Below are 22,769 nucleotides of genomic sequence, written 5' to 3' on the forward strand. Positions count from 1 at the left end.
CTTGCTGCTTCCTGAGCAGCTCATTTTCTCCACCCTAGCGGCCTGCTTCTTCTCTTCTTTCGTCAGCATCTATTTGCGTTAAACTTGATCAAGTTAGTGTTTGTGTTGCAATTACTTAGCACGTTTTCCTTAATTTTTCACTTAAGCTGGCACTTAAGTCTTCAAACTGCCTCAAGAATGATTTAAAATATGAAGAGGTAGGAGAAATGACAGCGAAGGTGGTAGGGATGAGAATGGTGCCCATACACATGTGCCGCATGACTGCCCTGCTGGCCGCTGCAGAGAGTTGATTGTACAATAAAATAAAATAAAAATGAAAAGAGGAATAACATTGGAGGTTAATCATCACCCTGAAAGCAGATAGTGGAGGTCACGTAGTATATGTGTACCAAATTTCAGGTCATAGGTCAAATGGTTTGCAGGCTACTGCTGATTTAAAATCCTGGACAGACAAACGAACAGCCACGGTAGTGAATTATATATAAAGATAACTTGTGTAACACAAGTGCATTCTCTTCAATTGTTGTACCTGAACCTGTGTCCATCTGTTCATGATCTGCATGTCCTAATGAATGTCAATTCTGCGTTCAGCCTCTATCTTCGCCACTGTAGGGCTGTGATGATCTGGTAATGTCCTCCACCGCTTTATTAGAAATTTTCTGCACTGTTATAAAAGGGACTGCTCTCCATTAATGTCTGCTTTCTTATAGAGTCATGTAGAAGCTGCTGCTCTCCTTTGATTTTGAAGAAGTTTTTAAGTTTTGGTTGTTTATTCTAATTTTTAAAAATTAATGTCTATTTTTAAAGAAAAAGCAAATATTTCATAGGTTGTGGAACATCTTTAAATACCTTTGTAACTTTGACTTTTGTCATTTAATTTCTTTGTGGAGGTTCCATGTTACTTGATCTTAGGGAGTTTTCTAATGGTAGCTAATGGCAGAAATATCTCTGCTGCCTTGTGATGGTCTATCATGCCTTCCAGGGCGGATTCATGTATCATGTACGAGATTGCTAAGGTAGACATTTGCATAATATGGCTGTGCAATAGAAATGTTCATACAAAAGAATGGATGGATGTATTCAGTTCATGTAACACTTTCATCAAATTACTGCATAGGACCTTCTTTATGCCTCTGTAGATCTGGCACATCCAATGATTCCTCAAACTGCATACACCTCAACCAATACTATGTCTAACTTTATAGTCTTAATATTTGTATTTGTGTGTTACAACTAGGGTTCTTAAATGTTAATCTATATTTAAATAATGTGAGCCAGGACCAACAATCCACTTAGAACACTGTCATTTGAGAACTGTCCAAGATTTTTTTTTTTTTTACTTTGTCATAAGCGGCTACTGTCTTGGGTATTGGTTCCACTTGAGCCTTTGCTTGCTGTCTTCTTTGAACAGTAGAACCACAGGAAGATGAAAAGGCCTGTGAAAAGATAAATATACAATGTGAAGATATAAAACCAATACCGTGACCAATTAATTTGGCAATGTGCAGTATTTTGGCTGCAGGAGCAAAGAAATATGCTTCGTAAAGAAAACCTGCATGGAACCTGTTCTAGGAGTGCATATAGTTCTGTGGCACACTGCAAAGGTATGGTATTATGAACAAAATGACATTGTAGATTTCCTTTCTTTGTCTATTGTGCTACTGTTGGCATGCAGAGCATTTGTATTTCCAGAATTAGATACTGTATGAAAATAAAAAACCTCACTTCTGGTGTATTCCCATATATCAGGCAGTGGTCATCAGCTTATTCAAATCAAGTAACAAAAGTCATCTTTTGCATTTTTATATGCTTTTTTATTTTACACTTATTTCACAGATGCTAACTCTGTTCAGGTCAATTACCTGCTTCTGAAAATCAGCTTTATATTCTTTGAGTTTTTTGCTTTATATTACAAGGTGATGCTATCTGATTTGCATGCTCTTCCCAGTGCTTTATCTTTGACATTGTATTTGCATTTTTCATTTTCTTGAAATCTATCTTGTTATCTTGTCTGCCTTTGTGTCATATTTTAGCTGTGTTCATAAGGCTCTTGATGATGCCCATTATGAAAGGCATTACATTGAGTGAGCTATTTTTAAGGTGCACCTTCTTCTCTGACATAACTGGCTATCTGATCAATGACCACATCATGTACACAAACAAAGCAATGAATCATGTGTGAGTGTGCAATTCAGGGGGCAACTGGCAAGACAGAATAGTGGCTTTGAAAGTAGTATTGTAGGATAAAGTGTACCTGGATGTGAATAACATTACTGTACTGAGGTTTTTGCTGTTTGACAAGACCATCAAGAATGGTCCTCTAACAAGCAGTTGAAAACAGTGGCCGAACAAAGCACAACCTTCAGCGCTTTGTCATACAAAGGTAGAATGGCAGTTGACAGCCCATCCTAGTTCCTCTTTTGTTAGAGAAAAACAAACAGACGTGGCTGCAGTGGACTAAGAAACACAGCACCATGGTACTAAAAAACTGGGAAAAAAAACCCTTGTTTGATGAATTCCATTTTCAAATGATTCAGGCTTATTAGAGTGCTAGATACTGGTAAAATATCAATGTCAATTTATTTATATAGCACATTTAAAACAACATAGGAATGCTGTGGCCAAAGTGTTTTACAATAATAGAATAAAAGAAAAACAAACAACATGAATAACAAAAATAGAAATAAAAATGTATGAACATAAATAAAAATAAAATAAATAATAAATAGAAGTAATGTTATATAATCACAATGAGGAAACCATCAGTATTACTGAAGGTCACAGAATGTAAGTAAATAGAAATGAGTCTTTAATCTTGTTTTAAACAGTTCAATTGTAGGCGACTCCTTTATGTGAGGAGGTAAAGAGTTCCACAGGCGAGGAGCAGCAGCTGCAAAAGCCCTGTCCCCCTTAGTTTTACACTTGGTACGAGGGACAACAAGAGACAACTGACCAGAAGATCTAAGCACTCTAGATGGCTGGTGTAAAGCACACAATTCAGATAAATTGGCAGGAGCAAGCCCATGTAAAGATTTAAAAACCTAGCAACAAGATTTTAAAATCAATTCGAAAACTGACAGGCAGCCAGTGTAAAGAAGCTAATATTGGAGAAACAGAATCAGACTTTCTTGCCCCAACCAGAAAGTGAGCGACAGCATTCTGGACCAACTGTAACCTGCATATCAGGGATTTGCTAATCCCAGAATACAGCGAGTTGCAGTAATCAAAGTGAGAAAAGATAAAAGCATGAGTAGCTTTCTCAAGATTCCTAGAAGATAAAAAAGGGCTTGATCTTACCTAAAAGACGAAGCTGGAAAAAGCAACTCTTGACTACAGAATTAATCTGTTTCTCAAAAAAGAGGTTACTGTCAAAGACAACACCAAGATTGCGGACTTAAGGTTTGCAAAAGACAGAGAGAGAGCCGAGATATTTAGTACAGCTCTGATCTATCGGCATGCAACATTTCAAGGAAACTGGGGCAATGATGACACCCTTGATCAAGTGAGGAAATGCTGCCAATTCAGCTGCTTATAATAATTCACATTACCAAGCCACCATTATAATGTGTGTTGACATGACCAACATATTAAACCCCAAAAAGGATGAATATGATGTATAGACTCTATTTTAGTTCCGTTTTAACAGGACCATTGCTGTGTATTTGTGACAAGGAACTGTTATGGATTTTCATCAGTTTATATCGGCAACCTCTTGTCACTTCTCAGGTTTAGAAAAGCTGTCAATAACTACATTAAGTAAAACCACGGGTTTGATTCACTCTCTGCGTACAGAGAGCTCTATATGTCTTGCTCTACTGCCTATTCATACCCTAAGAGTCCGGCACAACATGGCTTGTTTGTTGCTACTTGAAGAGTATGCAATTGGTCATATGAAAAAGGATTTTAAGGATTGGCAGGATTTTTTTGTCCATTGATGATGACTGGCTTATGAGCCAGCTTAGGCTTATAAGAGCCATTCTCTTGGACTTGTGTGCTGAGCTCCTGGCTATAGAAAATCAGACTGCCTGAAATCAAGCTACACGCAGGGCCAGTTCTAGGATTTTTGCGGCCCTAGATGAAGTTGTAAATGGTGCCCCACCACCCCATTTGCTTTGAGAGGAATCATCACTGCCAGACCTGCACATTGAGACCTGGAGACAGGACCGGGGACAGCAAAATATTTAGGACCTCAAATTCACAATTTGAGAATGTAGAGTTATGGAAACATCTGTTTACAAGACTGTCTCAGAAAAATATACTCTTGAGCGGTGCCATTTCAGAAAATAAATTGAAATCAAGTTATATTAGTGGTTTTTATTTATTGCTATTAATGTTTCTCTAAAGACAATTAAGAAACACTAAACCTATTGCCAAAACAGCACTTTATTTTTTATATTTCACTATTTAAACCACCAGCTAAATGTGTGCTTTTTGATGATGGTGACATTCTACATATCATTTTTTTTTTTAACTAATACATTACCGTAACATACTGTATGCATGTTGTTCAGATCAATAAAATAAATTGAAAGCTTAGCATAATGACAACATTCGCTAAAACTGAGAATGAAAATCATTATCTTTAATTGGGAAACTTTACCCACAATTCCTATTTACCACATGCTCGTGTACACAAATAATGCAATCTACCTATCCAAAAAAAATGCACAACTGCTTTAGTATACCCTGAGCGAATCTCACAAATGATGGTGAGAAACAGAGGACAATATCTGCTAAGTTTTAACACAAGTTCTAATGTATGTCTACGTGGGAGATATTCAAAATTTGGGTTAAATCAGCTTTTAGCATTTCACTCAAGAAGTACAGTCCTGTTGGTATTTTGATTGTTTAATATTATTTTGACATGCCTGTCTTTTCTATGCTAATTATTGACATCATTATCATCATTTTTGTTGTGGTTCGTGTTATTGTTGGACTGTGTAGGTCATCAGACATTAAGCCCAAATATTGCTAGTATGAGAAAAAAAATATAAAACAAAGTAATCGGACATTCGCTTTGAGTAAAAGTGTTCATAGGTCTTTATTGTTTAAAAGAATTACTGCATCGCCCAGGGTTGTTTTTGGGCAACAGATTGTGCTGTTCATAGTGCAGGTGCTGCTGAGGTGCACAACATAAACATTATTCTAAACAAAATAAAGATTGGAATCTCTACATGGGGCTGCAGTAATGCACACCAACCACTAGAGGGTGACCTAGGCACTTGCCAAAAAACAGCCTTGGCTAAACCTGTTCATAGCCATGTTTTAACACCAGTTGGCTTTCTGGCAACAGGAACCTACTGACTGACAAGGCACTATATTCAGTTTCCTTAAGGCATGGGTGCACAGGCCTGTATACAAAGGTAATTTTAATGATGTAGTCGGGGAAATAACCGCACTTACATTGCAATAAGGGCACCTAGTGAGAAAGAAGCTGCATTTGTTAACTGTAAGCAGTTATACTGCATTAACGCAAAACCATCTATGATGCCAAGATGAAACTGACAAATGTCTTTGCTTGGTGGCTAGGGTCAACCCATGATTCACTTTTTTTGAGGCAAAGTAGGATTGGCTTATGACTTGTTGATGGTGCTGTATGTGATGGCTGGCTTGTTGGTAAAGTAACGGGCTGAACCTGTAGTGTTTTACATGGCCTATACTGTTCATTGTAACAGCAATAATGTCATTACATGTGCCAGGTGATAGTTGTTACCCACTCAAACATTGGAACCTTATGCTTTTCCCAGACTACCAGATCATCAAGGAGAGATGCTATAATGTTGTGCATGTGCTGTTGGCGGGCTCAGTTGTGGAGCACCACCATAGGGCACAGTGTCTGGATGGTTTATGTGGGAGGCTGCTCTACCATGTAGGGGATTTCTTGAGAAAAACTGTTTTGATTACAGTGAAGTGTTTCTTCTGTTTCACCACTTGAAATGTGTGTCAATGTTTCTCAGAAAATATGTTTTAATTTTGAATTTGCAGGTTTTGTATTGTAACATGGATCAGTTAGGTTCCCTTAGTCATAAATATACACTTTGAAGACAATTTTTAATCACCCTTTGTAATGCTAGCTATATTCTCTGAAGTAATAACTTCAACATAATGTTTTTCCTTTGAAAATTCGAAAAATGTCTATTAAATTAGATGTCAGTTGCTCTATTTGTAGAAATACAGAATCCCCTTTAAGTATTATGATAGATTTCTGCTTGCACTGATGGAGAACCTAAAAGGTCTATGTGATATTAAACAAACTATGGTCATCTTCTAACAGTATAGTTTACCATATTGCATGTAATGAATGACTATTTGCATTAAATCCAAGCAGGGTTTATTGCATTAAATCCAATGCGGGCCAGTTACGTCAAACACTGTTACCGGTATGTGTGGACAGTATAAACTTGCGCGTGAATTTAATAAAAATAATGTTAACATACACCGGATTTTTTCATTAGAGTACTCAGGTAAATTTTTGCAAGATAACATGCAGACTTTATCAAAATATAACTGGAGGATATAACTTGACAAATCCACTCAAACAGGACACGCGGACCTCAAAAGCGGGGCCCCCTTAGGCGCGTGGTCGCCCCACTTGGCACTCCCAAACGCCGCTCTTGGCTTATTGTTGTGACAAGTATCCAGTATTTTGTACTGTCCATGGCTCCTACTGGTTAGCACTCATAGCCTGCCAAGGTCAGCAGCACCAAGGGGTTTCCATGTCAGGCAAAAGGTCCTTTAATTGACAAGCCTGACTGATTCTAGATACAAGACTCGCTATTTTCAGCTCTGAGCATTTTAGCTGTTCAAGGAAATGGACAGAAAACTAAACCAGGCTTTCACTACATAACAAAAAGTATCAAAGTGATATGTTAAATATAGTGAAATTGCCGGCACACTCAGACCTAAGTATAATAATAATAATAATACATTTTATTTATTTGTAGGCCCCTTTCTAAACACTCAAGGACACCGGCCAATAGATAAAACACAGATTATAAACAAAACTAAAATACAAAAATTAAAATCAGACAGAGTAATTGTAATCAAAGAGAAAAAGCAGCCTTAGACAAATGAGTTTTAAGTATAGATTCGAAAAGTGAAAATGATTCAATATTTCTAAGCTCAGGTGGTAGTGAATTCCAAAGCTGTGGTAGTGGTAAGACGGACGAAGGGGACAGTCAAGTGGATGGAGGCAGAGGATCTAAGGGTACGGGAGGGAATGGCAACATGGAGGAGGTCAGACAAGACAAGGTCAGGGGCAAGGTTGTGGATAGCCTGAAAAATTAACAGAATTTTGAATTGAATGCAGTGATATGGTGAATAGAGGGGGTTCTAGTAATGATGCGAGCAGCTGAATTCTGGACCAGTTGAAGCTTATAAAGTATAGTAGGTAAAGGCCTATGTAGATTTGTTCAGACTTTCTTATAAAGCTTAGACACTTGGAGTTGTACAGTAGAGAGCTGACTAAACATGTGTTTAGTGTTTCTTTACTTACCATGCATAGAATTTAAGATGCAGAAGAGATACAGAGCAGGTAAGGCTATTGGCTGAGAAAAAGTAAAAAAGATAATCCCCCAAGTCGTTCCTAAAAGACTTGTGAGGCCCAGCACTGTGCACATGTCCTTCCATACTTTCCTGCTTTCTTGATGTCTTTGGTTGGCATTCAGGCTGTAAATCTTGTACACTGTGATGCCCAACATAATGGAGGTGAAGGTGAAAGTGAGAGCAAAGTATCCCAGATTTGTGACATAGTGCACTGTTTTATACTTCTCTGTTATATAACACCTGCAAGACAGAAATGATAGAGGCACTGTACATATATTCCATGAGCACAAGGGATGGAAAACTAAGTAGAGCTTATTTGAATTGGCGTACAAATGCCGTAAGAACACATTTTACATACAACCACAAGGCTTTACGCAAGCATTATGCTTTAGCTGCAGAAAACAAAACAGTGAAAAAAAATGGAATATTGTCTACAGAGGAGAACTGAACTCTTCAAGGTGAAAGTTTATAAATCCCATGCTGACCCAATGTGTGATCATGGAAAAGTCAATCAAACTGGCGTCACAGATGACAAATTGCTCAGGGTTGATGCTCCTACTCTCCTGCTTGAGCTGTCCACCCTGAGGCAGCAGAGGTGGGACACAAATTGACAATTTTGAGATTACAGGACACCATTTCTACCACTGCACTAAAGGACATCTCCCTCATGCAGTGGCTGATATGGTCAATTAACCAGTGACACAGCTTTCTCTACACAGCAGCTCTCTCAATCGCCCCTGCGTATGTCGCTGGCTATTGAACAGTGTGATTGAAAATATATCTGCTGGTATTTTCAGGTCTTTCGACATCATTCACCCTCTCCCAGATGAACCATATGGTTTAAGTAGCATTTGTCCACAAATCTCCCATCTTGATCCATAGCCACCTTGAGGTCCTCTCTGCTATTGGGCAGATTTTAGATAACCTTCCTCTTGTGTGATAGCCACTAGATTCAATGTCATACCGAGGATCTGACCAGCAAATTCCTTGCAGCACACCTCAATCATCCCAACTTATGACTTAATATTTGGCTCCCAGTCTTTCAATGGCACCACTATTCTCTCTTCCTAGAGCACTGCCAGCTCTTAAATGATTAATTGCCTTGTTGTTTGCAACAGCAGCACAATGTGGTCCACAGTGATACATGCAGGAAATATAAGTCTGCCTGCCAAGGTCAGCTCCTAAATGCCAGTCTTCTACCTCTGTGAGGAGCTTTGCAGCTGCCATTGCATGTGGATGAACCCTCTGTTCTGCCCTGATAAAGCTTATGTATGGTTGGACTTGTGTGATGGTGGTGTCTGTACTGGCAGAAATTGCCTCAGCTATTGCCTTGAACACTTGATCATTACGGCATTAGCTGCCTTCTCTCTGTGTTGCAGAGCAACACCCAAGGATGTGCTCTTACCACACACGGAACATGCTGGAGTCTCAGATGTGCCCCAACATAAGAGGTTAGATGGGCTGGGGAGGACAGACAGATCTAATCTGGACCTTGATGCCATTGGCCTGAGTCTGCCATAGCTCAGACCAAGAGATTTTATGGTCCAGAACTTCCTCCCATCTCATCCACCCACCCTGCTGTTTCATCACCTCCACACTACTGGAGCACATCTCCGCCACCAAAGCTTTTGCCTCCTTTTGGGGAAAATAGCAATGCTCTCTGCTTTGGCTCTTATCGCAATGAATTGTTTTAAATCTCCCAAGGCCTACTAGACCCAACACAATTTTTCCCACCAAGTATGCTTTGATACAGTCATGCCTCATCCCCCACCTATTCCTGGTCCTCTGCTGTACAGCAGACAGGCAGACCCTCATGTCGATGGACTCCCAGTACTGCAGCACCACTCTTACTTGGGTGACCTTAAAATTACTGCACATTTGGCCTTCTGTCTGTGAGATCAGAAGACACATTATTGGAAACCTCTTTGAAGTACAAACATTAGAAAGGTTTTCCGCAGACATTGTTTCTATCTGTAGCCAAAATGCTCTCCCACACCTGACCATTCTGAAAAGAAAATACATTTATTAGCAACAAGTGAAATATCTTAGCAGTGAATGACAGCACAGAATGCTATTATGGCCAAGTTACTGTATATAAATATGTAATCATTTTGATAGATTCAAGAATCCACTAGTGTTAGAAACTTAATTTGAAAAAAGTTTGGCTGCAGTTGATTTAAACAGTACAGTAAATACTGCTTTTCCAGTAGTATAGGAAATTAAAATTAGATCTCTTTTGGAAGGAATTCTGATTGGGTCTGGCAGACTGATTCATGTAAAAGAACATGAAAACAGATAATTTATAGCTTGACAAAGTCAATTTATACTGCACAGAAGAAACTGGAATGTAACGCCTGTACGATCAACTTGTGCACATACTTTTCCCAACATGCAATAATGGACAAGATAGACTACTTTAATCTGTAAAAGCAGTATATTTAAGACAGAAAAGAAGACATTCACAAGGCAAGTGTGAGCTTTTCAAGGCTTGAAAGAAATGCTATAGCATTCTAGATTTAAAATTAGTTTTTCCGTCTCTTATTGTGTGTACACATCCACATCAACATTCCGTTGGAAGCTTGTGGTTATTCCAACTGGTAATTTTAGAGATACAATTGACTAGTAGTGACAATATGACACTGCCATCCTAGTGAACCTTTCTGTTGTTTTTCAATATGGACAAACTGGTGAGGAAGGCAAGCTTTATTGTTGGCATGGAGCTGGACAGTTTAACATCTGTGGCAGAGCGAAGGGCGCTCAGCAGGCTCCTATCAATTATGGAGAATCCACTGCATCCACTTAATAGTATCATCTCCAGACAGAAGAGCAGCTTCAGCGACAGACTGCTGTCACTGTCCTGCTCCACTGACAGATTGAGGAGATCGTTCCTCCCCCAAACTATGCGACTCTTTAATTCCATCCGGGGGGGGGGTAAACGTTAACATTTAACATTATACATAGTTATTGTCTGTTTTTCACCTGCATTATTATCATTCTTTAATTTAATATTATTTATTGTATCAGTATGCTGCTGCTGAAGAATGTGAATTTCCCCTTGGGATTAATAAAGTATCTATCTATCTATCTATCTATCTATCTATCTATCTATCTATCTATCTATCTATCTATCTATCTATCTATCTATCTATCTATCTATCTATCTATCTATCTATCTATCTATCTATCTATCTATCTATCTATCTATTCTCTCAGTGGAAAGAGACCCCCAAGTGAACTGTACCCTTACTGACAACCCTACATCAAGTATCATCTAAAAAGTTTGTGTTCATGTCTTCTGCCTGCCATAAACAGAAATCTTGTTTTACATTCTGAAGATGAGTGAAAGGTTGGTATCTCTATACTGGCATGTTATGAGTGTGGGCATAAATGTGCCCTGCAATTTCTCTTCCCTGCATTATTCCCGAAGCTGTCTGGATGTTATACCTCCAGGCAGCCTTGAACTGGACAAACCCATTTTCAGAAACAATTTTAACTGCTGATTCGCTGGCCATTTCACGTACTGTTCCAATGTCAGGGAGGTTCAGACACCAATGCAAATTCTGTGCTGCCCTTATCACTGCTAATAAATGGAACTTGTTCATTTCCTATTCTCTATCTGACAGACTTACATAGTTACAGAAAAACTTCACATTTCCTTCTTCATCAGACATAAATTGTCCTGACTTAGGAATTCGCCTGTATCATCCATCCATCCATTTTCCAAACCGCTGAATCCAAACACAGGGGTCTGCTGGAGCCAATCCCAGCCAACATAGGGCAGGAACCAATCCCGGGCAGGGTGCCAACCCATCGCAGGACACACACAAACACACTAAGCACACACTAGGGCCAATTTAGAATTGCCAATCCACCTAACCTGCATGTCTTTGGACTGTGGGAGGAAACCCACACAGACACGGGGAGAACATGCAAACTCCACGCAGGGAGGACCCGGGAAGCGAACCCAGGTTCCTAGGTCTCCTAACTGCGAGGCAGCAGCGCTACCCACTGCACCACTGTGCTGCCCACCTGTATCATTGTTTCTGTTATTAGTTTAAGATCTGTGACTAGAGATGTACGGCAACCAGAAGTCCATATTAGGTCCAGTGATTCTACTATACATAGGTTGACCAGATGTCCCATGTCTCTCAGAACAGTCCAGTTTATCTGCCATAATATTGGTTTCCTGACTAATTCTTAAAGATAACTTTATTTGTCCTGTATTTTAGATAATGCAAATTTTTCTTTCAATTACCTTAAGCAGACCTTGCACTGTGCACATTGCACTCAGTTCATTGCTAGCTTAATCTCCAATCACATCAGTTAAATTTAATAAAAATTGAAGATCTGACTGATCGGACATCCTGTGAGTTTGAAGCTGTGACACCCCTGTCAATGCACGCACCGGCATGAAAGTTTACTTTAGCAGTGTATGCACCCCATGGAAAGTTGTTAGGTAGAGTCAGACCAGGCAGGCAGGCATCTCCAGCTAAGAGACAGCATTTTTTAAATTCTGCTAGGCCTGTGCCAGTTAATGCTGTTTGATTTTAACTCGGATATTGTGGTCAGGGGTTTGCGTGCATGACATGAGCTTTAATGAATAAACAGTATGGTAATCAATAAAAAAAACAGATGTTTCAGAGATTAGTGGCAGTGTTTAATCTGATAAGGGATTATGTGGCAGTAGTTTCCTGAGAGAGTACTTGCTTACAAAAAAGATATTCCTCATTGGTGCCAATGCTAGGAGCTGGACTGAAGAATGCTAGTTATTTTGTAAAATACTTACATGCTATAATTTACATAGTTTGTGTCCTTGGATGGGATGTCACTTTGCCCATAAATATTTTGATTTATTGAAGCAAATAAAATTGAAATCACCACCAGACCGGGAAATCCTGTAGTAAAACAAACAGAATTAGTAATTAGGCTGATGAAGTAAAATTTAAAAAATTAAAATGTATAAAAGGTTTGCTTTATACCAAAGGGAAATATCTATAATAGATGGATTTGCCTTTAACCCACTTTAATGTAAAATGCAGAAAATTTTTAACTTAACTTGTTTAATAGATCAAGAAATTATTGAATGTGGCCTACAATTGTTTTAACAAAGATTTTGATAAGTCTGCTTTCATATAAATCATTCTAATCGTTTGGTGAAATACAGAAAAACTACCAAATACCAATGCAACCATTTAATGAACCTGAATTATAGAGTCAGTGGGGTGACGCCAGACAGCATGATGCAGAATGTTGTCACCAACCCGGGGCAGCGTGCCTGTCCATCCTGAGGCAGGCTTACAAATGCACAACCAGAGTTACTCATACCGGCATGCCATTTCAGAGTCTCCATGCTTTCATGACGTGTAAGAAAAACTGGGATAGCAAGAGGAAAGCTCACATAGACCCTTCAAACTCCACTCATGCTTTGACCGAGCCAAAATCCTGGACCTGTGGGACAGCAGCATTGTCCACTGCTTCATAGTGCCACCCATATATTTAATTTTGGGAGCAGCAAAACACAGAGATCAAGGAATAGATGAGTAATATTTGAAATATTTGAGAAGAGCAGACCACACTTACACAAAGATATTACTTTTATCTTTTTACTTTTAGATCCTGTCACACACGTGCTCATAGGAAGCAGTCAGAGGGCTTAAATGAGGATAAGATGTCAGCTCAGGAGTTGGCGAAGTACACTAACTTCTTTTCTCCCTCTTCTTCAGGTCATCAGAAGTGAAACCCAGCTAAACCAGCACCGACTTCCGTGTTCCTGTCCAGATCACACCCTTCTACTGACCTCACGGACCCGCATCTTCCTGCACACTACCTATAAAAGCCCGCACCTCTCCTCCCCATTTGGTTCTATTGGGACTCAGTCTTTTTTGATTATTCATTCAATTGCTTTACCTTGTCCTACAATATAAGGGGTGGAACCCTAAACCTTTTCTCTGTCTCTTTTCTTGTTTTTACAACCTGTATAAAAGTACATTTCAAGTTATTAGACAAAATACACTTTTGCAATGTTGGTTGAGTTTATAAATGACCCTTGCAGTCTAATTCTTTACCTACCCCAGCCCAGTAGGCACAGCCATTGAATGTAGCGTTTCATGTAGGTGTTGTACACTTTACACAGCAGTCTATACAGATGCAATGCCTCAATCGCCATCCAAGTGAATGTGCAGAGAAGGAAGTAATGCAGTGCTGAAGCGGCAAACACGCACAAGATTACACTGTTCAGTGACGCCAGAATCACATTCAGTAGGAAGTTTATGTTTAACAGAAGTAAGGCTATGGCAAGATTTATGTGAATCTGTGTAGAATGTTCAACAAATGATTTTCTGAAATAAAAAGGAAACTTGCACTTGAATAGGTTCAAATATTGAGCAATAAGAATGAAAATAATACATTATTACATTTATTCATTTCATTTTTCATTTGATTTATTGTATTTAAAGGCCACTTCTCAAGCGAAATGTACAAAATGCTTCCCAATGACAAAACAGGAAGGCATAAAAAAGTTCAAAGTAATACTGAAGAACCATTACAATATTTCATATAAAACTGGATCAACAACAAGAAAAAAAAGAATTAGCAAGCCCTCATAGCTAAAAACAAATGGATAAATAAATAGTACTAGCCAACACCACATAATTATGTATTGATGGGTGAACACTTCCTGAAAGACACAGTTGTCCAAATGGGGTGGGTTTGAGGATACGACTGTGAGTGAATGAAAAGATGGAACTCTGGAGAGAGCAACATACAATTGTCCGTGACTGAAAACTGGTTTTGGCAGATACAGGCATATCGTTTTGAAAGTGTGTCCCGGTGCCTTATTAATTGTCATTGCAAAGGCCAATCTAACAGGAAATTGTCTGCGTGTAAAAGTAAAAGGCAAATTAGAATCTGATGGGTTCAGGGATTCTCTCTCTCGCGCGCCTGTGTGTGTGTGTGTGTCTCTCTTGCGCGCGCGCCTGTGTGCTGTAAGTGAATGAAAAGATGGAACTCTGGAGAGAACAACATGCAATTGTCCGTGACTGAAAACTGGTTTTGGCAGATACAGGCATATCTTTTGGAAAGTTTATCCCTGCGCCTTATTAATTGTCATTGCAAAGGCCAATCTAACAGGAAATTGTCTGTGTATAAAAGTAAAAGGCAAATTTGAATCTGATGGGGTCAGGGAAATCCGGGGAATATGGACAGTTTGTGAGGTAGGAGCTGCGATTGTTTTACACCCCAGTACATTGCGGTGAATGCTGGTAACAGTCAGTCTAGTGCCTTTACAGAGACTTCTTGCTGGCATGAGGTTTCTGAGAAGCATGACGACTGAACCAATTTTAAGTTTGACTTTATGCGGAGGCATGTCAGTGGGAGTAATGGCTGCCTGGCGGGTCATAGGAATAACGCCGCCGGATCACCAGTTGGAATCGTTTATGGTCGGAACTACGACGGTATATAATCTTCTTCGAACCTCCGACTTTCGTTCTTGATTAATGAAAACATTCTTGGCAAATGCTTTCGCTCTCGCGCGAATTGTTGGCTCTGTAGTGCGTGTGCCATGGTCGGCTGCTTAGTGAATTGTTGGTGGGCGGGGCTCGGTCTTGCGTGCGTCTTGCTTGGCATGGACTTAGTGAATTATATATATAGATAAAAACAACCTAACAAGAAAGAAATGCCTGTCTAAAATAATATGCTTTCAATCGAGTTTTAAAGTAGTAGGATGTTGTAGCGCGTTAGCCATTATGGATGCAATGAGAAGTGAAGCAATACGACAAATTTTATTGGCTAACTAAAAAGATTACAATATGCAAGCTAATAATGTTCTTGCCTGAAGAATAGGCCTGATTGAAGAAGGGGCCTGAACTTCCTCGAAAGCTTGAACACTTAGTCTTGCTTGACTTCTCATTTATTCGAGTTTTAAATGTAGTTGCAGAATAAGATGCTCTGATATCAAGGGGGAAGACAGTTCCAGAGTTTGGAAGCCATAAAACAGAAGGATCTGTCCCCTTTTGTTTTTAATAACAAGTAAGAACTGGTCAGATGATCTAAGAGGTCTACAGTACCTGTATGATACAAATTCAGCATGCCTTTAGCACATACTGGAGCCAGACCATTGCGAGCCAAAGTAGGATCTTAAACTGGATCCTATAAGTAACTGGCAGCCAATGTAATGAGGCTAAAATAGGGGTGATATGAGCAGAGGACTTAGACCTGGTGAGGAGTCTTGCAGCAGCAGTTTGCACCATTTGCAGCCTAGACAGACTGGTTTTGCTATGAGTTGGGAGAAAAGAGTTGCAATAATCGAGCCATGAAGCAATAAAAGCATAAATCTATTTTTCAGTGTCCCCAAAGCCCAGTATGGGACTGACTTATAAATAGGTTACAGTCATGAGGCTCTGTTTCCTTTGGTGCTATAGATGGACCTTAGTCTTTGCTAGTTTTGTTAGCACATCGAATACTCGTCAGACTATTCTTCAAATGTTTGTTCTACACAGGGACATCACTTTCATGTGAAAGTACTTAAAAACTGTAATAAGATGAGTACATCACTTTTGTCCCCCATTTTAAAACCTACGAATGATTACCCCAGTGTTTGACTGCAAAAAGCTCTAAGGAAGCAGTTTCTTGTCAAGCCCAATGAAAAGACAGTACGGTTAAGGGTGCCTAATTATGCATTTTTTAAAGCACTTTGAGCTACATTATTTGTATGAAAATGTGCTATATAAATAAATGTTGTTGTTGTTATTTTATTATCATACTTCACACCCTAGATTAAAAGAGACTATGCATGCTTTTTAAAAATGCATGGAGTGGAACTTAAAAAAGGAAAAGGAAGCACAGTTCATAACTATTTTAATTTAACTGAAAGCCTTACCACCCGAAAATTTCCTTATGTTGTAAATTTTCAGGAACTGTTATATCCAGTACCCCGTGACCCTGTAGTTAGGATATAGCGGGTTGGATAATGGATGGATGGATAGATGGATGGTTGTTATCCAGTACATCTCTGAACCTGTCTTTGCAAACCTGCCACAAATGCATAACTCACTCTGAAGGAGTTTGTGAATTCGTTTAAGCTTTGCTATGTAATATTAAAATTTTGCAAAGTTATGCTTAGTTTACCAATATGCACCATATATATGCAAAAGTGCTACAATATCTTCAGCCAAAGATAAAGCCATTGATTTGCACCACCACCCCACCTCTTGCAGGAAGATAAGCCAGGATTGGGCCACTGTATTTCCTGCAATTTCTTTAGATCAAAAATCTATTTATGCTGAATGGCATCAGTGAGATTTTCTAATTTTATTAGTGTGCTGCAAAATACATAGTTGCCACTGGTACATAAGTTGATGTACTGAAAGGATGTGATACATTTTGGTGGGCAAGAAGTCAACATGAGCTTTCCTGCCATTTATTTTTGGGTCTGATGTCACTGTCTCTACCTTGCTCCAGCTTTCTGACAAAAGTGTAGCTTTTGCTTTCATTTTGAGCCATGGTAGGTAGCTGATTTTCATTATTTTCTCTGAAATATTTGAATTTTGCATAATTATTTATTATTATCATTATTTATAATAAAAGGCCCATTGCATAGATATATCCAGTGAGCTGAGACAAAGACTGGACTCTGTCGGTACTGTGTCTTTTCGGAGAATCCTTGGGTACCACTGGTTTGACTTTGTGTCGAATGAGCAGTTGCTCATGTACTCCTGAATGAGGCACATTACCTGCATTGTGGGGGAGCGTCGGTTCTGGCACTACGGCCATGTGGCGCGATTCCCCAAAGGATGATCCGGCTCTCAGGATCCTCAACTTGAACGATTAGACCAGGCCAAGGGGATGATCACGTAACATCTTTCTGCGGCAGATAAGTGGTCATTTCCATAGGGTGGGACTGGAACGCGTGTCTTCCTGGGGGGTTGCCAACTAGGTTCCTGAGCTGTTTTGTTGTGTGGTGGGTGCGGGAACACACTGTACCAGTGCATGCTCCCCATCCTGACCTGACTGACCTAACCTGCCTGGCCCATTGCAAAACATCCATCCATCCATTATCCAACCCGTTATATCCTAAGTTCAGGGCCACGGGGGTCTACTGGAACCAATCCCAGCCAACACAGGGCACAAGGCAGGAAACAAACCCTGGGCAGGTCGCCAGCCCACCGCATGGCACACACACACCCCCACACACCAAGCACAATTTAGAATCTCCAATACACCTAACCTGCATGTCTTTGGACTGTGGGAGGAAACCCATGCAGACACGGGGAGAACATGCAAACTCCACGCAGGGAGAACCTGGGAAGCAAACCCAGGTCTCCTTATTGCGAGGCAGCAGCACTACCCACTGTGCCACCGTGCCGCCCCATTGCAAAACAATAGCATTTTAACTGATTTACATAAATGCAAGGATTTTTTGTGTTATTTTATAGTTAAAAATTGTTATATTTTATTGTAAAAAAGATTAGCTATATAGTTCAGTCAGGCAAGAACACTGCAATTAATTCTATTTGTTAAGACTGACATGAAGGTAAAGTGGCTACTGCTTCTGCCCCTCCAGCTGCAGAGGCCTAAATTCAAGTCATGGTGTGTGTGGAGTTTTCAGATTCTGCTCAGGCCTGCAATGCCTTTTCCTTGCGGTACTTAGGCTCTCGCATCCCAAAGCTTTGCTGGTTAAGTTGACTGATGTCTCTTAATTGGCCCTGTGTGAGTTACTATGCCCTGGAATGAACTGACACCCTGTAGATTCCTGCCTTGGTCCCAGTGCTCCAACAGTCCAGTGCCCCACTACTCTTTATTGGGTTATGTGGATTCAGAAAATAATTGAAAGACTACGTGGCTTTAAAGGAGAGTGAAGGTGCTGTTCACATTACTGTTGCCAGTCATCTGGACCTCTGCTTTCTGTGTGTATTGGTATAGTCACGAAGTAGCTCTGTGTGTGTGTGTGTGTGTTGTCTGTGATGGCTTGGTGTCCAGCTCTGTATAGATTCCTGACTTGCTCTGGATCCTCAAAACATTATAATTAGAAAAACTAAGTTTATAGCATCAGGATTAAACTACTTTTGAATGTAATTGGTGCGTGCGTTAACAACATGAACTTTAAATCAAATGTTGGAATGGCAGACACACAGATTATTAGATTGTCCAAAGATTGATCTAGACAGATTTATAGATTTTAAATTGAAGTGTACAAGTTTACTTAATTTACATTGTAGTAGCATTGCTTAGGTGTATTTGTAAAATGGGTTAAGGTGCCTGAAATGCAAGTGTTCCGTTTGTCATCTACACTACCGCCTTAGCTCTTCCTCTATGCTCATGAGTTCAGAATTTGTTCTATTTATGTATAATTGGATTCTGTAATGGCAGTAACTCCTTGCTAGTATAAACCAGCATATCCTGGTTTATTGTCGTTTCACAAATAGATGTTTAATCTCACATTAATAAAATAGATGGCTTGTTGAACAATTGCATCATTGATACAGCATGTACTTTTTTGTGTCGTTCCCTCTACTGAGCCCCTAATCATGATGAAACTTTTGGAACTTCATAACCTCAGTATGTTAAGCCAGGTAAATAATAATATTCATATTCTCACACAGATGGGCATAGGAGACAATTTCAGGTCTCACTGAAAGGTAATTCCACCCCAAGCCAAGGGTAGGCGCTGTCTCTTTATGCCTCTCCTCTTCCACTAACCACAGGTTAGAAGACTGAAAGCTCAAAGACCTCTGATGCCGCTTTAGGTTTACTTTCACTTTAGCCTGCCTATTACTGCCTTCCTGCTTGAGAACCACTACCACTGCCATGTTGAGTCAGTCTAGCAGTAGACTCATGTCTGGAATGATATTACATTGATGAATGTTGTTTTTCTGCCAGCAGTTATACAGGAATCACCACTGGTGTCCCAGCCCTTCACGGGATCTCTCCTTTTCATAAACATCTACTCAGCTGTTTTGGAGTAGTTCCATGTGTTTGTAGTGTTAGTGTTAGCCCTCCCATTACAGCTCCCAGTGGTATGTTTGAAACTCCATAAAGCTTGAATTAGAAATTGCATGCATGATAATGTAAAAACAAAATTTTGTAAAAGAAGTCATAGTTGTTCTTGAGTGATGTGTGATTTTTGCTTTGGTGCCCCATTCGAAACACACCACCTCAGCCACCACTGTTGGTTCTGAATCACTGGCAGAGAATGTATCCGTCACTGAATGGAGGGCTAAATCCAAACAATATGCCAAATTTGTTGCCGTTTTGCCTCCTCTGTTTCTTAATGGAACTTTTATAAAGCCTTAAAGTCTAGATTTTAAGTTCTGTTACCAGTATTATGTATGCAAAATTTCATGAGTTTTGACCTTTTAGAGTGATACATTTTTGTCCCACTCCCAACCCCAATACAACTGCCGTTACAACTACATTTTTGAAATGTCATGTAGTCTGGTAAGTTCAGCTTTATTATACATGAGTTTAGTATGGACAACTCTGTTTTGGAATAATGCACTGTTTTTGCCCCCCCTTTCCCCCTTTACAATCACCTCTTCTAATGAAATTTTTGAAATGCCATATATTCTGTATTTTAAGTTGGACTTTAAGTCGTGATCATTGATTTAACCATTTCTGCATCATTGACAAGCAAACAGATAACATCAAATGAAAATAGCATCAAATGAAGCTTCAAAATACAAAAGACAGACAGAGGGTATAATGATTTTATTTATAAAGGTTCCTACTTATACTTCCCAGTGCTGCCTATGTCCTCACAGGTGGCGCAGTGGTAGTGCTGCTGTTTTGCAGTAAGGAGACTGTGGAAGTTTGTGGGTTCGCTTCCCGGTTCCTCCCTGTGTGGATAGTGCTTTGAGTACTGAGAAAAGCGCTATATAAATTTAATGAATTATTATTATTATTATGATGGGTGGATGCCAAGCAGACCAACAAATGCCAAGAGTGCTGTCTCTGGTAGCTCTGCCATCAAACAGTCAAAGAAACATTCTGAACTAATGTAGTAGGGTGTTAGTCATTATGAGATGTCAAGCAAAAAGACAACTTTCACTGGCTAACTAAAAAGATTACAATATGCAAGCTTTTGAGGCAGCTCAGGCCTCTTATTCAGGCAAGTCTGAACCTATGTTACTGTATGTATAACTGCCACCTGCTGGTTATTTTTGGTATTAGAGAGTCCATTTAATTTCCCACTGAGTTAGCTTTGCTCTGATATCAAATGAAGACCCTTTTGTCAACTCCTCTAGTATAAAAGAACCACAAACCCAAATTCTCATGTCAAATCCTAAAGAAAAATGTGTCGATGATTATTCCGGCCTGTTAAATAAAATGAGGAAATAAAACACATTACTAATGCAACACTTACCTGTAAATAACATACATGATGAGAGTAAGAACTAAACAAACGATTGAAATAGTTGATCCAACCTGAGTGATGTATGTTAGAGATATTAGATTGCTGGTCTCAGTATATGGGTTCTGCAAAGACATGAACAGAAAATCTGTGATATGCCAGACAGAAAACCTGTGAGCCCAGGAAAGCATTTGATTGTTTGTAGAGGTGGCCAATCAGTTATTACCAAATAGCTAACATAAAAATGTTTTAATTAAGAGGCCCTTTCCTAGTTAAAAACTGTTCATTACCTTGCTAACAGTTCCAGCTAATTCTACATATACAAAACATAGCAAATTTTTTGTATAGTGGGCGTCTCAGTCAAAGATGAACTGCAATTGCACTTAGGGAATGGCAATTATCTGTTGCTGCTTAGTAATTTTTTCTGAAATTGCTGTTTCTTACAAACAATGGACACCTTTTGCACACGTGATTTAAGATGAAATAATCATCTTTAAACAATGATAGTTACACTGAAGTATAGCACTGATGCTAACTATAGGTGATAGAACTATAGAAGAATTAAGAAAGTACATCAACTGAAGGTAACCTGATTGGAAAGGACTATCAGGGAGGAAAGGGTGCAGAAGAGCAGGCATGGGGAATAGTTTGCCCTTCAGCAAGAGAAAAGAAAACCCACACTGACATTTGGGGGGTAAACTCCAGTTGCTGTATGGCACAAAGGCCACCATTGTGTCTCTGTATATGTACTTGGCACCTCAGAATTAAGGGTAAGAACATCAATGTAAAAGTGAAGCCAGGAAGGAAATGGGTAGTGTGCCTCCAGGATGCTAAAAAGTATGTGAACTGTGACTTAAACCCTCTATAGTTAAAACAGGGAGAGATGTTTATGAGTGTTAGCAGGAAAAGTCTAGCATAAAGTCTGTCATAACCTTCCAACCTATTTAGTGGTCCCCAAGTGAAAGGAGTGGGAATATACTACCCAATAAAGGGAGGGAAGCAAGAAGATACCTAAATGACTTTACTCATTAAAAACAATGAAAGGCTTAGAGTTGCAGGAGGCACTAGCAGAAGTTCAGCTTGGTACCCTCATAGCTAAAGTGCAGATATTCCTAACCAAAAAGTAATTGCAACCCTTGGACCTGAACTGACATTGTCAGGTGAATTGAAAGCTGACTTGAGACAGAAGACTAACTGACCTTAGATTTAGGAGATGAGTTAGGACCTGAGTTCACGTGTTAGAGGTCAGGTTTGTGTGTTACATATTTAAATATACTGTAAATATCTATTTACCTATTTGATATATGGTTTCTGTCATTGCATTATAGTGTTAAGTTTGTGCATGTCCTATGAACTTGTATTTAGTGAAAGGCACTCTACAAATGAAATTGAGGTTTTTCTTTGTAGTCTCTGGTAGGCCCAGAGTGGATGAACATTTTTTTTGTACTTTTGGCCTCTTTTGCATTATTTTAGGTATAGTGGATTATAAAACCTCCCGTTACTATTCACTAACCTTACCTTACCTAACCTTAGATCGCATGACATAAGAATTGTGTTTAACCCCACAGTAATGGTAATTTTATCTTTTCATCTTCCATGGCAGTCATATGTTGAGTCATTTGCCTTTGTATGTGACTAACTGGGCCCAAGGCAGTAGACACAGTCACCTCATCTCATTAATATCTGGATTGTTTTTGTTTTTTCGATTTGTCCATAGATTCCAAAACCTATTATATTGAATTGTTTTCCAGAATGAGTCCTGATCAACCACAGTGTCTTCTTTGTTACAGTTGGACTGTTTAACAAGGATTGTGGGTTCAGCCACCTACTGACATCCAGAGAAACAAATACCAAGGGTGCCTGCATTTTCAACAGAGAG

At 39.4% G+C, this 22,769-nt stretch overlaps 1 protein-coding gene across 1 annotated transcript in view; it reads right to left on the minus strand.

The window, feature by feature from the left end:
• Positions 1 to 1,128: 1,128 nt before the first annotated feature.
• LOC114657550 (adhesion G protein-coupled receptor G3-like) overlaps positions 1,129 to 22,769 on the minus strand; it is a 35,021-nt gene continuing 13,380 nt past the window's right edge. The window contains exons 8-12 of the mRNA XM_051932210.1: positions 20,903 to 21,015; positions 13,615 to 13,883; positions 12,332 to 12,440; positions 7,496 to 7,785; positions 1,129 to 1,436 (exon numbers count right to left, since the gene is read on the minus strand). Coding sequence (XP_051788170.1) covers positions 1,345 to 1,436; positions 7,496 to 7,785; positions 12,332 to 12,440; positions 13,615 to 13,883; positions 20,903 to 21,015 — 873 coding nt within the window. The 3' untranslated portion in view covers positions 1,129 to 1,344. The remainder of the gene's footprint in view (positions 1,437 to 7,495; positions 7,786 to 12,331; positions 12,441 to 13,614; positions 13,884 to 20,902; positions 21,016 to 22,769) is intronic.

This window comes from Erpetoichthys calabaricus, chromosome 9 (assembly GCF_900747795.2).
Source record: "Erpetoichthys calabaricus chromosome 9, fErpCal1.3, whole genome shotgun sequence".
NCBI lineage: Eukaryota > Metazoa > Chordata > Cladistia > Polypteriformes > Polypteridae > Erpetoichthys > Erpetoichthys calabaricus.